The sequence below is a fragment of the Oncorhynchus nerka genome, linkage group LG9a (assembly GCF_034236695.1).
Source record: "Oncorhynchus nerka isolate Pitt River linkage group LG9a, Oner_Uvic_2.0, whole genome shotgun sequence".
Classification (NCBI taxonomy): domain Eukaryota; kingdom Metazoa; phylum Chordata; class Actinopteri; order Salmoniformes; family Salmonidae; genus Oncorhynchus; species Oncorhynchus nerka.
In genome coordinates, this window is record NC_088404.1 from 59,047,012 (window position 1) to 59,061,833 (window position 14,822).

A 14,822-nucleotide genomic window follows, 5' to 3' on the forward strand; every position below is an offset into this window, starting at 1 on the left:
CACAGCTTTGGAACACAGATCCTCATTTCCTTCTGTCAATGCATCGGACAGCCCCTCATTGACCCAATAACATATTCATTGTCTGTTCTGCTAGTGGAACTAAGAGGAGACAAATGTGATTACATGGTTCCATGTAGTTTTTGTTGATGGCTGTAGCAGACTGTTGATGTCCACCGTATTTCTTGTTTCCACAGAGCCGCCACCCACAACAGGCCCAGCCAAGGTGGTGAAGGCCCCAAACCCCCGGCCTCGGAGAGGAGAAAGGGTAACGTCCTCCTCCTGTTGGCCAAAATTGTGTGTGTGTGCCTGTGTGTACATCTGCGGCTATGCTTAGAAACAGTCCATGCTTCCTGGTATGCAAGTGGTAGTACTTTGGGAGTCTGTCAGATAAGGTGTATAAACACTCTAAAGGAGTGGTTCCCAAACTATGGGGTGGGTTTTTTAAAGGAACTCGTAATACAATGCACAAGGTGCATGTTGGAAAGGTAGTGCATCATCAGTTCCGCTTGTCATGTTAGTCATTGTATGCTGACCAGACCGCCCACACTCATGTTGGATTTTGTCCACCCACACCAGACGCCATCAGGACACGCAGCTTGAAATATCAAAAGGAACTCTGAACCAACTACATTCATTTGGGGACAGGTCAAAAAGCATGAAACATTTTGACAATTTAGCTAGCTAGCTTGCTGTTGCTAATGAATTTGTCCTGGGTTATAAACATTGGGTTGTTATTTTGCCTGAAATGCACATGGTCCTATACTCCGACAGTTAATCCACAGATAAAAGGGTCAACAGAGTTTGTTTCTAGTAATCTCTCCTCCTTCAGGCTTCTTCTTTGGAGTTTATGTGGCGGTTGACAACCAACTTTAAGGTGCATTACCATCACCAACTTGACTGGAGTGTGGACTTCAGTTCATCTTTCAATCACCCACGTGGGTATATGCTCCTAAAAACCAATGAGGAGATGGGAGAGGTGGGACTTGCTTCTCCCATCTAAAATAGAACCACGTTCTATTTTCTCCACCAACAAGAGGGGAGTGAACAGTGCTTGTGCCAATGGAAATAGATATGGTACGGGATGTTCCCCAATGCTGGAAGGGGGGCCCCCCGAGTTACATGAGAAGCCCGCCCTGTCTTCAACCTTTTCTTGCCCAAAGACCACCTCCCAGGCAAACCGGTGACCAAGGGACCCCTATCATACGTTAGCAAAACAAAATGGTCACTTGTCTTTTCTTATCATCAAGTGAATGTGAACTCTTGACAGCCTATTTTATTTAACCTTTAACCAGGTAAGACCCATTGAGGTTAAACACCTCTTTTGTGAGGGCGACCTATTAGCTGGAAAACACATTTTTGCCATTATACAGTGCATTCTAAAAGTATTCAGACCCCTTGACTTTTTCCAAATTTTGTTACGTTACAGCAAAAATACTCAATCTACACACAATACCATACAATGACAAAGTAAAAACAGGTTTATACATTTTTGCAAATGTATTAAAAATAGTACTCAGAACCTTTGCTATGAGACTCGAAATTGAGCTCAGGTGCATCCTGATTCCATTGATCATCCACCTGTGATAAATTAAATTGATTGGACATTATTTGGGAAGGCACACACCTGTCTATATAAGGTCCCACAGTTGACAGTGCATGTCAGAGCAAAATCCAAGCCATGAGGTCGAAGGAATTACCCATAGAGCTCCGAGACAGGATTGTGTTAAAGCACGGATCTGGGGAAGGGTACCACATTTTTTTGTTGCAGCATTGTCCCCAAGAACAACGTGTCCTCCATTATTCTTAAATGGAAGAAGTTTGGCACCACCAAGACTCTTCCTAGAGCTGGCCCCCCAGCCAAACTGAGCTGCTTGGAGTTTGCCAAAAGGTACCTAAATGACCCTCAGACCATGAGAAACAAGATTCTCTGGTCTGATGAAACCAAGATGCCAAGTGTCACCTGAATGCCAAGCGTCACATCTGGAGGAAACCAGGCACCATCCCTACAGTGAAGCGTGGGGATGTTTTTGGGGATGTTTTTCAGCGGCAAGGACTGGGAGACTAGTCAGGATTGGAGTAAAGATGAACGGAGTAAAGTGCAGAGAGATCCTTGATGAAAACCTGCTCCAGAGCGCTCAGGACCTCAGACTGGGGCAAAGGTTCACCTTCCAACAGGACAATGACCCTGAGCACACATTCAAGACAACGCAGGAGTGGCTTCGGGACAAGTCTCTGAATGTCCTTGAGTGGACCAGCCAGAGCCCGGGCTTGAACCCAATCGAATATCTCTGGATAGACCTGAAAAAAGATGTGCAGCAACGCTCCCCATCCAACCTGACAGAGCCTGAGAGAATCTGCAGAGTAGAATGGGAGGAACTCCCCAAATACAGCTGTGCCAAGCTTGTAGGGTCATACCCAAGAAGACTCAAGGCTGTAATTGCCGCCATAGGTGCTTCAACAAAGTACTGAGTAAAAGGTCTGAATATTTCATTTTTTTATTTCTAAAAACCAGTTATTCCTCTGTCATTATGGGCATTGTGTGTAAAAATAAATAAATGAATAAAAATCCTCAATCTACATCAAAGTGTGGAAAAGGTCAAGGGTTCTGAATACTTTCGAGCTGTAATTGGTTTTAGATTTTTATGTTGTAAATGAGGATTGTTTCTATTGGGCCACACCTTTGTTGATATGGTGAAGCGTTAATGTGATGAGCATAAAGACATGTTTGCATTCCAAATGGCACCCTATTTCCTATATACGGCACCCTATGGGCCCTAATCAAAAGTAGGGCACTGTGTATGGAATAGGGTGCCATTTGTGACAGAAGTGCTGAAGAGTCTGTTAAAATCCCTTGATATTATTTTTAGGTTGGAGATTTTGGTGATGCTATGAAGTGGCCAACCCCCGGGGAGATTGCAACTAAAGAAACGCAGGTAAGTCAGTGCCCGGAGGTAATACTACTGACACACACACACACACCACCCCCCCAATGGCCAGTTGAGTAGGGCACAGTGCTGTTTGCAGTGGTAGTGAACACACAGCTCTTGTTTATTCAGTAGTCCCTTCAGGACTTCCGCAGGCTTAACAAGTCCCCCTCACGTATCAATTAATAATACCTCTTCGAAACAGGAGTCTTTTTCTAGCGTCTCATTGGTAGGAAAACAACAGGGTGTGCAGGCCAGGCCGGGGGTTGTTTGAAGAACAACACAGAGTGGAGTCATGATGAGATGTAAATAAAGTTGGCGCTCTTTTCCCTCTCTTTATGACACTGATCTGGGTGTTCTGTGGTGTAATTGTAGTGTGCTTAGATGAGACTCAACTTGCTCTTTGTCTCTGAGGTCTTTCTGCTTAGCCTTAGTTAGCACACGGTATATCTACTTTAGGGTGCACACAGGGTGTTAGTTTAGGTCCCAAATGGCACCCTATTCTCTACACGGTGTGAGAAAGTAGTCTGTTTGAGAGAGCGCTTCACTACGGCCCTGAAGGTAGAAAAATCCACCTCCGGACCTCCTGCTATTCCGGGAGCTGTCGGCAACCAAACTTTCCAAACACAGCTAAATCAGTCAGTTACTCGACAGTGTTGTAACTGAGATTTTGGTATTGACATTTTTTTACTTTCCGTTTTAAAATAGGTTGCTATTTTTCCCAGAAAGGTACGTGTTGGTTAAATGTTGTTTTCGTAGTGTTTAGGTTTGTGAATGTAGTTTACTGTGTCCCTGGTGTTATGAGTGGAGGGCCTGAGTTTGGGTGCCACACCTCAACTCTCACAACAACCCTTCCCAGACACCGATCTTCTGAGTATCCTTCCTGTCCACAGAATGAGAATAGTGTTTAAAGTCCTGCCTGTAGAATGATAGCACATTGTATAAAGTTCTGACAGCAAATTCTGTAGAATGATAGCACAATGTATAGAGTTCTGCCCAACGAATGACAGCAAATTCTGAAAAATGATTCAGAGCACATTTCATAAGCACTTCATGCAACCAATACAACTTCATAACAATGACTGATTCCATACCATTTTAAATACACACTCCCATTACAAGGCATTGAACACACATCATCATCATCATCTGTCATTGTCGTGTGTGTGTCATTGTTGAAATGGCAAACATTTTCCTTCATGACGCAATCCTGTGATTGTGATTGCGCCCTTTTGTCCTAAAAAGCCTCCCTTCTGTCCCATCTGCTCAGATTGAGGTTGTGAATCGGACTGTGTCATGCCCCATGCCCGTCAGGCAGGTCAGAGAAGTGGGCTCCACACGGAGATCCCCAGTAAGTTAACCTTCCACAGGGACCTGGAGCAGCCTGGACTTGGAGTTTCCGGCCTCCTGGCTCCATATAACCTGAATGAAAACACAGGATACTTACTCAGCAGGAGTTTAGTGGTATGGCCTGTTACCTGGAGTGATGTTAACCAATCTAAAGCTTGCTGGGGAATGAATAATAATATGGGGAGACTGTTGCACAGACTCTGACTAAGCCTACTCCTGGATTGAACTACCAATCAATGGTGACTCACCATGAACATGGTTTAGTCAAGTAGTTGTTGGAATGTGGGTCTGTGCAACCAGCTGTCTGGATGTCCAGAAGGAGTATAATGGTGGACTGGCCTGCTGCTGGGGTGAAATTGGCTTTATATTAGGTATTCACTCCTCAATGGCCGTTAATTTCCTATTTAGACTCTTGGTTTTCTGGTAGTTACTCATTTATGCTTAATGTGGACAGCGATTCTGGATCCAGTTCAAATGCAGGAAGTGTACAGTTCTTCTATTTGAGTGTGATTGTATGGGTTTGTATAGCGATTTAGGTTTCCATCAGATTAGAATGGATTTCCATGTAAGGCCCTAGTGCAGTGCGTCATTAGGGCTGTCCTTGCTAAATAGGTGACAGGGTTTTTTTATGGATTACTTTATTTGTGACAAGTAAAAAAATAACATCCCACCGCATATTTAAGTGAGTAAAAGTGTGTGAAGCTAGAAAACAACTAACCTGTTCTTGCAAAACTAACCCTTCAACTGAATGCTTTTCAAAAGTGCCCCAGAAGAGGAGTTATTTAGATGAGTGGAAGTGTTACCTGAGGGAGTGAGCTCAAACATCAAGTGAACTAAACTTGCATTTGATTTGACCATGTCACACACTTCATGACGAGCAAAAATGATTGTATACACAGGATCTGCAACTGTCTGTAGGCAGCTCTCTGTGTGTGCATCCTGTCTGGATCTTATCCACTTCATACCACCAATGACTTCAGTGATGAACCCTATGGGCCCTAGTCAAAATGAGTGCATTATATAGTGGATATGGTGCTATTTGGAGCACAACCTTTAATTAAATAGTCTGGCCATCTATATGGCCCATGTCACTCACTAGTCTTAACCCCAGGACTGGCTGTGTCCATGAGTGACCGCAATAATGAATAGAATGGGATTTCTGTGCTTAGTTGGTTTCCTTTCCCATGCACAATTGAGTTGCACATTAAGAGCACTACAGTGGGAATCCTAACTTCTACCTCTGTCAGATTTTCACTTTAGTCTGTGAAAATTTGACTTAAATGGAAGTAAGGATTTGCCCCAAATGATGGCTCATGTGCAACTCCAGTAGCCAGGTCAGTCTGAGTGTATGGTGGGTAAGTGTGACCAGTGACCAGCAGCCTTAGTGTTTGTACCATATTCCCTATTTAGCACATTACTTTTGACCAATGCCCATTTAAAGAATATGGTGCCATTTGGAACGCACACTAACTGATGCTCTTAAACCTGGGTGGTAAAACTGCTGTGATATTGTACCCTGTGTTAACTAACCTATCCCCCCCCAGGCCCCCAAGAAGCCTGTGGTGAAGAAAGAGTTGAAGGAGAAGCGTGACACCAACGAGGAGGGCAAGGAGAACCAGAATGCGAAGTCGGACGACTCTGGAGAGGAGAAGAACGGCGACGAGGACTCTCAGAAGAACAGCGACGAGGACTCTCAGAAGAACGGACAGAAGAAGAAAGGTGCGTTCCTTTACTTGGAGCACTTTTGTAAAAGTGACTCGTTTCAGGAAACTATGTCCCATGTCACTACTTTGCCAGAGGCCTGTGCCTTAATAACAAACTTGTATGCCATCTGTAAATATGAATAAAATGGTTAAATTACGAGCGTAGTAGGTTTAGCCACGGAAAAAGTCAGGAACCTTCCCGCTAGCCATGATTGGCTAAGATAATGGATGGGCTGGAAATGCAGAGAGAAGATTTTCGATTGGTCTGCCATGTAGTACGCTCCTGTCTATAATAAGCTGCTTTGTGTGTGTAGGTAATCCTTTCTAACGCAGATTTTTTTGGAAGATGGCTCTCCACTTTCTGGAGGACAGAGTATTGAAATCATTGGAGTGCCCAGTGGAAGCAGAGTATGATGGCTAAGGACATGGAGAAAATTCAGGCATTTGATTGTGAATGATGAGGGAGTCGAAAAGCGATCACAGAAGGCTATTGTAAAACACCTGTCTCTGGATTGCATCTTCAAACTAAGGGCAACCATGGTATCTGTGACGGAGAGGGAGAAGCGTTCATCCATGTATACGGATAAGAGAGTCTAGCGAGCTACATTTTCAGATATTATACATATCTAATTTCATCAGGAAGTTGTTTTCATTGCAATTTCAAATCAAATCAAATTTTATTTGTCACATACACATGGTTAGCAGATATTAATGTGAGTGTAGCGAAATGCATGTGCTTCTAGTTCCGACAATGCAGTAATAACCAACAAGTAATCTAACTAACAATTCCAAAACTACTGTCTTGATGGTATCGAGTACAGTATATACATATGAGTATGTAAACAGTGGCATAGTTAAAGTGGCTAGTGATACATGTATTACATAAAGATGCAGTAGATGATACAGTATATACGTATACATATGAGATGAATAATGTAGGGTATGTAAACATTATATTAGGTAGCATTGTTTAAAGTGGCTAGTGATGTATTTTACATTTCCCATCAATTCCCATTATTGTGGCTGGAGTTGAGTCAGTGTGTTGGGAGCAGCCACTCAATGTTAGTGGTGGCTGTTTAACAGTCTGATGGCCTTGAGATAGAAGCTGTTTTTCAGTCTCTCGGTCCCAGCTTTGATGCACCTGTACTGACCTCGCCTTCTGGATGATAGCGGGGTGAACAGGCAGTGGCTCGGGTGGTTGTTGTCCTTGATGATCTTTATGGCCTTCCTGTAACATCGGATGGTGTAGGTGTCCTGGAGGGCAGGTAGTTTGCCCCCAGTGATGCGTTGTGCAGACCTCAATACCCTCTGGAGAGCCTTACGGTTGTGGGCGGAGCAGTTGCCGTACCAGGTGATACAGCCCGCCAGGATGCTCTCGATTGTGCATCTGTAGAAGTTTGTGAGTGCTTTTGGTGACAAGCCGAATTTCTTCAGCCTCCTGAGGTTGAAGAGGCGCTGCTGCACCTTCTTCACGATGCTGTCTGTGTGGGTGGACCAATTCAGTTTGTCTGTGATGTGTATGCCGAGGATCTTAACTTGCTACCCTCTCCACTACTGTTCCATCGATGTGGATAGGGGGGTGTTCCCTCTGCTGTTTCCTGAAGTCCACAATCATCTCCTTAGTTTTGTTGACGTTGAGTGTGAGGTTATTTTCCTGACACCACACTCCGAGGGCCCTCACCTCCTCCCTGTAGGCCGTCTCGTCGTTGTTGGTAATCAAGCCTACCACTGTTGTCGTCCGCAAACTTGATGATTGAGTTGGAGGCGTGCGTGGCCACGCAGTCGTGGGTGAACAGGGAGTACAGGAGAGGGCTCAGAACGCACCCTTGTGGGGCCCCAGTGTTGAGGATCAGCGGGGTCGAGCTGTTGTTGCCTACCCTCACCACCTGGGGGCGGCCCGTCAGGAAGTCCAGTACCCAGTTGCACAGGGCGGGGTCGAGACCCAGGGTCTCGAGCTTGATGACGAGCTTGGAGGGTACTATGGTGTTAAATGCCGAGCTGTAGTCGAACAGCATTCTCACATAGGTATTCCTCTTGTCCAGATGGGTTAGGGCAGTGTGCAGTGTGGTTGAGATTGCATCGTCTGTGGACCTATTTGGGCGGTAAGCAAATTGGAGTGGGTCTAGGGTGTCAGGTAGGGTGGAGGTGATATGGTCCTTGACTAGTCTCTCAAAGCACTTCATGATGACGGAAGTGAGTGCTACGGGGCGGTAGTCGTTTAGCTCAGTTACCTTAGCTTTCTTGGGAACAGGAACAATGGTGGCCCTCTTGAAGCATGTGGGAACAGCAGACTGGGATAGGGATTGATTGAATATGTCTATAAACACACCAGCCAGCTGGTCTGCGCATGCTCTGAGGGTGCGGCTGGGGATGCCGTCTGGGCCTGCAGCCTTGCGAGGGTCAACACATTAAATGTTTTACTCACCTCGGCTGCAGTGAAGGAGAGGTCGCATGTTTTGGTTGCAGGCTGTGTCAGTGGCACTGTATTGTCCTCAAAGCGGGCAAAAAAGTTATTTAGTCTGCCTGGGAGCAAGACATCCTGGTCCGTGACGGGGCTGGTTTTCATTTTGTAATCCGTGATTGACTGTAGACCCTGCCACATACCTCTTGTGTCTGAGCCGTTGAATTGAGATTCTACTTTGTCTCTATACTGACGCTTATTAGCTTGTTTGATTGCCTTGCGGAGGGAATAGCTACACTGTTTGTATTCGGTCATATTTCCGGTCACCTTGCCCTGATTAAAAGCATTGGTTTGCGCTTTCAGTTTCACGCGAATGCTGCCATCAATCCACGGTTTCTGGTTTGGGAATGTTTTAATCGTTGCTATGGGAACGACATCTTCAACGCACGTTCTAATGAACTCGCACACCGAATCAGCGTATTGGTCAATGTTGTTGTCTGACGCAATACGAAACATATCCCAGTCCACGTGATGGAAGCAGTCTTGGAGTGTGGTATCAGATTGGTCTTACCAGCGTTGAACAGACCTCAGCGTGGGAGCTTCTTCTTTTTGTTTCTGTCTGTAGGCAGGGATCAACAAAATGGAGTCGTGGTCAGCTTTTCCAAAATGAGGGCGGGGCAGGGCCTTATATGCGTCGCGGAAGTTAGAATAGCAGTGATCCAAGGTTTCGCCAGCCCTGGTTGCGCAATCGATATGCTGATACAATTTAGGGAGTCTTGTTTTCAGATTAGCCTTGTTAAAATCTCCAGCTACAATGAATGCAGCCTCAGGATGTATGGATTCCAGTTTGCAAAGAGTCAAATAAAGTTCGTTCAGAGCCATCGTTGTGTCTGCTTGGGGGGGAATATATATACCGCTGTGATTATAATCGATGAGAATTCCCTTGGTAGATAATGCGGTCGACATTTGATTGTGAGGAATTCTAAATCAGGTGAACAGAAGGACTTGAGTTCCTGTATGCTTTTGTGACCACACCACGTCTCGTTAGCCATAAGGCATACGCCCCCGCCCCTCTTCTTACCAGAAAGATGTTTGTTTCTGTCGGCGCGATGCGTGGAGAAACCAGCTGGCTGCACCGCCTCCGATAGCGTCTCTCCAGTGAGCCATGTTTCCGTGAAGCAAAGAACGTTACAGTCTCTGATGTCCCTCTGGAATGCTTCCCTTGCTCGGATTTCATCAACCTTGTTGTCAAGAGACTGGACATTGGCGAGAAGTATACTGGGGAGTGGTGCACGATGAACCCGTCTCCGGAGTCTGACCAGAAGACCGCTACGTTTCCCTCTTTTACGAAGTCGTTTTTGGGTCGCCGGCTGTGATGTGATCCATTCCGTTGTCCTGGGTGAAAGGCAAAACACAGGATCCGCTTCGCGAAAGTCATATTCTTGGTCGTACTGATGGTGAGTTGACGCTGCTCTTATATTCAGTAGTTCTTCTCGACTGTATGTAATGAAACCTAAGATGACCTGGGGTACTAATGTAAGAAATAACACGTAAAAAAAAACTGCATAGTTTCCTAGGAACTCTAAGCGAGGCGGCCATCTCTGTCGGCGCCGGAAGTATCCTTTCTCTCGCTGTCGCTCTCTTTCTCTCTTCGCTCTCTTTCTCTCTTGCTGTCTTGCTCTCTTTCACTGTCTCGCTCTCTTTCTCTCTCGTTGTCTCGCGCTCTTTCTCTCTCGTTGTCTCGCTCTCTTTCTCTCTCGTTGTCTCGCTCTCTTTCTCTCTCGTTGTCTCGCTCTCTTTCTCTCTCGTTGTCTCGCCCTCTTTCGCTCTCGTTGTCTCGCCCTCTTTCGCTCTCGTTGTCTCGCCCTCTTTCGCTCTCGTTGTCTCGCCCTCTTTCGCTCTCGTTGTCTCGCCCTCTTTCGCTCTCGTTGTCTCGCCCTCTTTCGCTCTCGTTGTCTCGCCCTCTTTCGCTCTCGTTGTCTCGCCCTCTTCGCTCGTTGTCTCGCCCTCTTTCGCTCTCGCCCTCTTTCGCTCTCGCCCTCTTTCGCTCTCGCCCTCTTTCGCTCTCGCCCTCTTTCGCTCTCGCCCTCTTTCGCCGTCTCGCCCGCTTTCGCCGTCTCGCTCGCTTTCGCCGTCTCGCTCGCTTTCGCCGTCTCGCTCGCTTTCGCCGTCTCGCTCGCTTTCGCCGTCTCGCTCGCTTTCGCCGTCTCGCTCTCTCTGCTAAGCATTCAAAATGTGCAGAGTACTTTTGGGTGTTGAGTAAAATGTATGGAGTAAAAAGTACATTGTTTTTAGGAATGTAGTGAAGTAAAAGTAGTCATAAATATAGTAACGTGCAGATACCCCCCCCAAAAAAACACTTTAGTAAAAATACTTGAAAATAATACTTAATTACTTTAAACCTATGCACACACTCCACTAACAGACCACTGACACAGCCTGCTGGCCAGCATGGGGAACTACATATTAGACTGAATAGCTTTTTGGGGTGGGTTTATATATCAACCAAGTAAAACGTGAGGTATTTATTTTGGGTGTTTTTTCTCACCTCTCAATAGGATTAGAATTCCCATTCACAATCCCAGCCGTGAAACCTTTTAAACTTTAATTGGTCTAGCACAATAAGTTACTGTGCTGCTCTCTCCATTCCCCTTACACACATCAACTAGTTTCATACTATCCCTGCCTGCCTGCCTGCATTTCACTGCAGAAAGGGACTCTTGGTCTTGGACAACAAAAAAACACCACAACAAAATAACTACATTGTGGTACATTGTGGAAATGTGGCAGACAGGCGACTCCCTAACGGTATTGTTTTTGTAGGAAACAAGCATAGGTGGGTGCCGCTGATGATGGAGGTGAAGTCTGAGGGGCCCAGAGAACGCTCGGCCTCAAGGAACAACACCCGTCAGAACGAGGTGCCCAGGATGCCCCCCAACAGGAAGAACGACCTCCGAGGTGAGTGTCATCTCCCATCGCCAACCTGACCTCTTATGGCAGCCTACGCCCTATGTAGTGCACTACATTTGACCTGTGTCCATAGGGGATTTACTAGTAGCTGCCAAAATAAAGGAAACACCAACAGTGTCTTACTAGGGCGTTGGCCACCACAAGCCGCCCGAACAGCTTCAATGCGCCTTGGCATAGATTCTACAAGCTTCTGTAACTATATAGGGATGCGATGCCATTCTTCCGTGAGGAATTCTATAAATGGGTTTTTGTTGATGGTGGTGGAAACCGCGGTCTCAGGCGCCACTCCAGAATCTCCCTCAAGTGTTCAATTTGGCTGAGATCTGGTGACTGACAGACACACACACACACACCAGGGTTCCTGTTAGAGAAATGTTGCACCAGAAAGATTTTAATTCCCCGTAACACATTATGGATTCCACCCACGGTGCTCAGAATCACATTAAATTATTTCAATTAATCTTAACAGAAAAGTAATAAAGTTGTAATAAAATAAAGTAGAACATTTCTTATACCAACATAACAGGTTTTATGGAAAAGCAAAACATTGCCTGTGGTCTTCATCCCTGGTATAAATCATGAATTAATATATTTCAATTTAAAAACCTTTGTCCTAGAAGAATAAATCGCCTACGCAGTGTTAGGTTCTAATAGTAAGAGTAAAAACTTGACGGACACTTGCACTCACTGTATATAGACTTTCTTTAATTTATTTTGTGTTATTGACTGTACGGTTGTTTACTCCATGTGTAACTCTGTTGTTTCTGTAGCACTGCTTTGCTTTATCTTGGCCAGGTCGCAGTTGTAAATGAGAACTTGTTCTCCACTGTCCTACCTGGTTAAATAAATGTGGAATAAAAACTGTAAAAAATAAAAAAGTTTTACCAAGTTTTCACACAAGCACTAATATTTAACCCTTCCTCCTAGGCTGTCTCCTCCTACACATCTGAACAAGCAGTGATATTTAACCCTTCCTCCCAGGCTGAGTCTCCTCCTACACATCTGAACAAGCAGTGATATTTGACCCTTCCTCCCAGGCTGAGTCTCCTCCTACACATTTGAACAAGCACTGATATTTGACCCTTCCTCCCAGGCTGAGTCTCCTCCTACACATCTGAACAAGCACTGATATTTAACCCTTCCTCCCAGGCTGAGTCTCCTCCTACACATCTGAACAAGCACTGATATTTGACCCTTCCTCCCAGGCTGAGTCTCCTCCTACACATCTGAACAAGCAGTGATATTTAACCCTTCCTCCCAGGCTGAGTCTCCTCCTACACATCTGAACAAGCACTGATATTTGACCCTTCCTCCCAGGCTGAGTCTCCTCCTACACATCTGAACAAGCACTGATATTTAACCCTTCCTCCCAGGCTGAGTCTCCTCCTACACATCTGAACAAGCACTGATATTTGACCCTTCCTCCCAGGCTGAGTCTCCTCCTACACATCTGAACAAGCACTGATATTTGACCCTTCCTCCCAGGCTGAGTCTCCTCCTACACATCTGAACAAGCACTGATATTTAACCCTTCCTCCCAGGCTGAGTCTCCTCCTACACATCTGAACAAGCACTGATATTTAACCCTTCCTCCCAGGCTGAGTCTCCTCCTACACATCTGAACAAGCACTGATATTTAACCCTTCCTCCCAGGCTGAGTCTCCTCCTACACATCTGAACAAGCACTGATATTTAACCCTTCCTCCCTGGCTGAGTCTCCTCCTACACATTTGAACAAGCACTGATATTTAACCCTTCCTCCCAGGCTGAGTCTCCTCCTACACATTTGAACAAGCACTGATATTTAACCCTTCCTCCCAGGCTGAGTCTCCTCCTACACATCTGAACAAGCACTGATATTTAACCCTTCCTCCCAGGCTGAGTCTCCTCCTACACATCTGAACAAGCACTGATATTTGACCCTTCCTCCCAGGCTGAGTCTCCTCCTACACATCTGAACAAGCACTGATATTTAACCCTTCCTCCCAGGCTGAGTCTCCTCCTACACATCTGAACAAGCACTGATATTTAACCCTTCCTCCCAGGCTGAGTCTCCTCCTACACATCTGAACAAGCACTGATATTTAACCCTTCCTCCCAGGCTGAGTCTCCTCCTACACATCTGAACAAGCACTGATATTTAACCCTTCCTCCCAGGCTGAGTCTCCTCCTACACATCTGAACAAGCACTGATATTTAACCCTTCCTCCCTGGCTGAGTCTCCTCCTACACATTTGAACAAGCACTGATATTTAACCCTTCCTCCCAGGCTGAGTCTCCTCCTACACATTTGAACAAGCACTGATATTTAACCCTTCCTCCTAGGCTGAGTCTCCTCCTACACATCTGAACAAGCACTGATATTTAACCCTTCCTCCCAGGCTGAGTCTCCTCCTACACGTCTGAACAAGCACTGATATTTGACCCTTCCTCCCAGGCTGAGTCTCCTCCTACACGTCTGAACAAGCACTGATATTTAACCTTTCCTCCTAGGCTGAGTCTCATCCTACACATCTGAACAAGCACTGATATTTAACCCTTCCTCCCTGGCTGAGTCTCCTCCTACACATTTGAACAAGCACTGATATTTGACCCTTCCTCCCAGGCTGAGTCTCCTCCTACACATCTGAACAAGCACTGATATTTAACCCTTCCTCCTAGGCTGAGTCTCCTCCTACACATCTGAACAAGCACTGATATTTAACCCTTCCTCCCTGGCTGAGTCTCCTCCTACACGTCTGAACAAGCACTGATATTTGACCCTTCCTCCCAGGCTGAGTCTCCTCCTACACGTCTGAACAAGCACTGATATTTGACCCTTCCTCCCAGGCTGAGTCTCCTCCTACACATCTGAACAAGCACTGATATTTAACCCTTCCTCCCTGGCTGAGTCTCCTCCTACACATCTGAACAAGCACTGATATTTGACCCTTCCTCCCAGGCTGAGTCTCCTCCTACACGTCTGAACAAGCACTGATATTTGACCCTTCCTCCCAGGCTGAGTCTCCTCCTACACATCTGAACAAGCACTGATATTTAACCCTTCCTCCCAGGCTGAGTCTCCTCCTACACATTTGAACAGCCGATGTAAACTCAGCAAAAAAAGAAACGTCCCTTTTCAGGACCCTGTCTTTCAAAGAAAATTTGTAAAAATCCAAATAACTTTACAGATCTACATTATAAAGGGTTTAAACACTGTTTCCCATGCTTGTTCAATGAACCATAAACAATGAATGAAAATGCACCTGTGGAACGGTCCATGAGGAGGAGATGCACTGCAGTACTTAATGCAGCTGGTGGCCACACCAGATACGGGCTGTTACTTTTGATTTTGACCCCCCCTTTGTTCAGGGACACATTATTCAATTTCTGTTAGTCACATGTCTGTGGAACATGTTCAGTCTGTCTGTTGTTGAATCTTGTGTTCATACAAATATTTACACGTTACGTTTTCTGAAAATAAACGTTGACAGT

At 45.7% G+C, this 14,822-nt stretch overlaps 1 protein-coding gene across 1 annotated transcript in view; it reads left to right on the top strand.

Annotated features, from left to right (window-relative positions):
- The window catches only part of LOC115134664 (la-related protein 1-like), a 124,773-nt gene that overhangs the window by 31,584 nt on the left and 78,367 nt on the right, over positions 1–14,822 (top strand). The window contains 5 exon segments of the mRNA XM_065022734.1: positions 195–265; positions 2,868–2,933; positions 4,195–4,275; positions 5,819–5,993; positions 11,202–11,336. Coding sequence (XP_064878806.1) covers positions 195–265; positions 2,868–2,933; positions 4,195–4,275; positions 5,819–5,993; positions 11,202–11,336 — 528 coding nt within the window.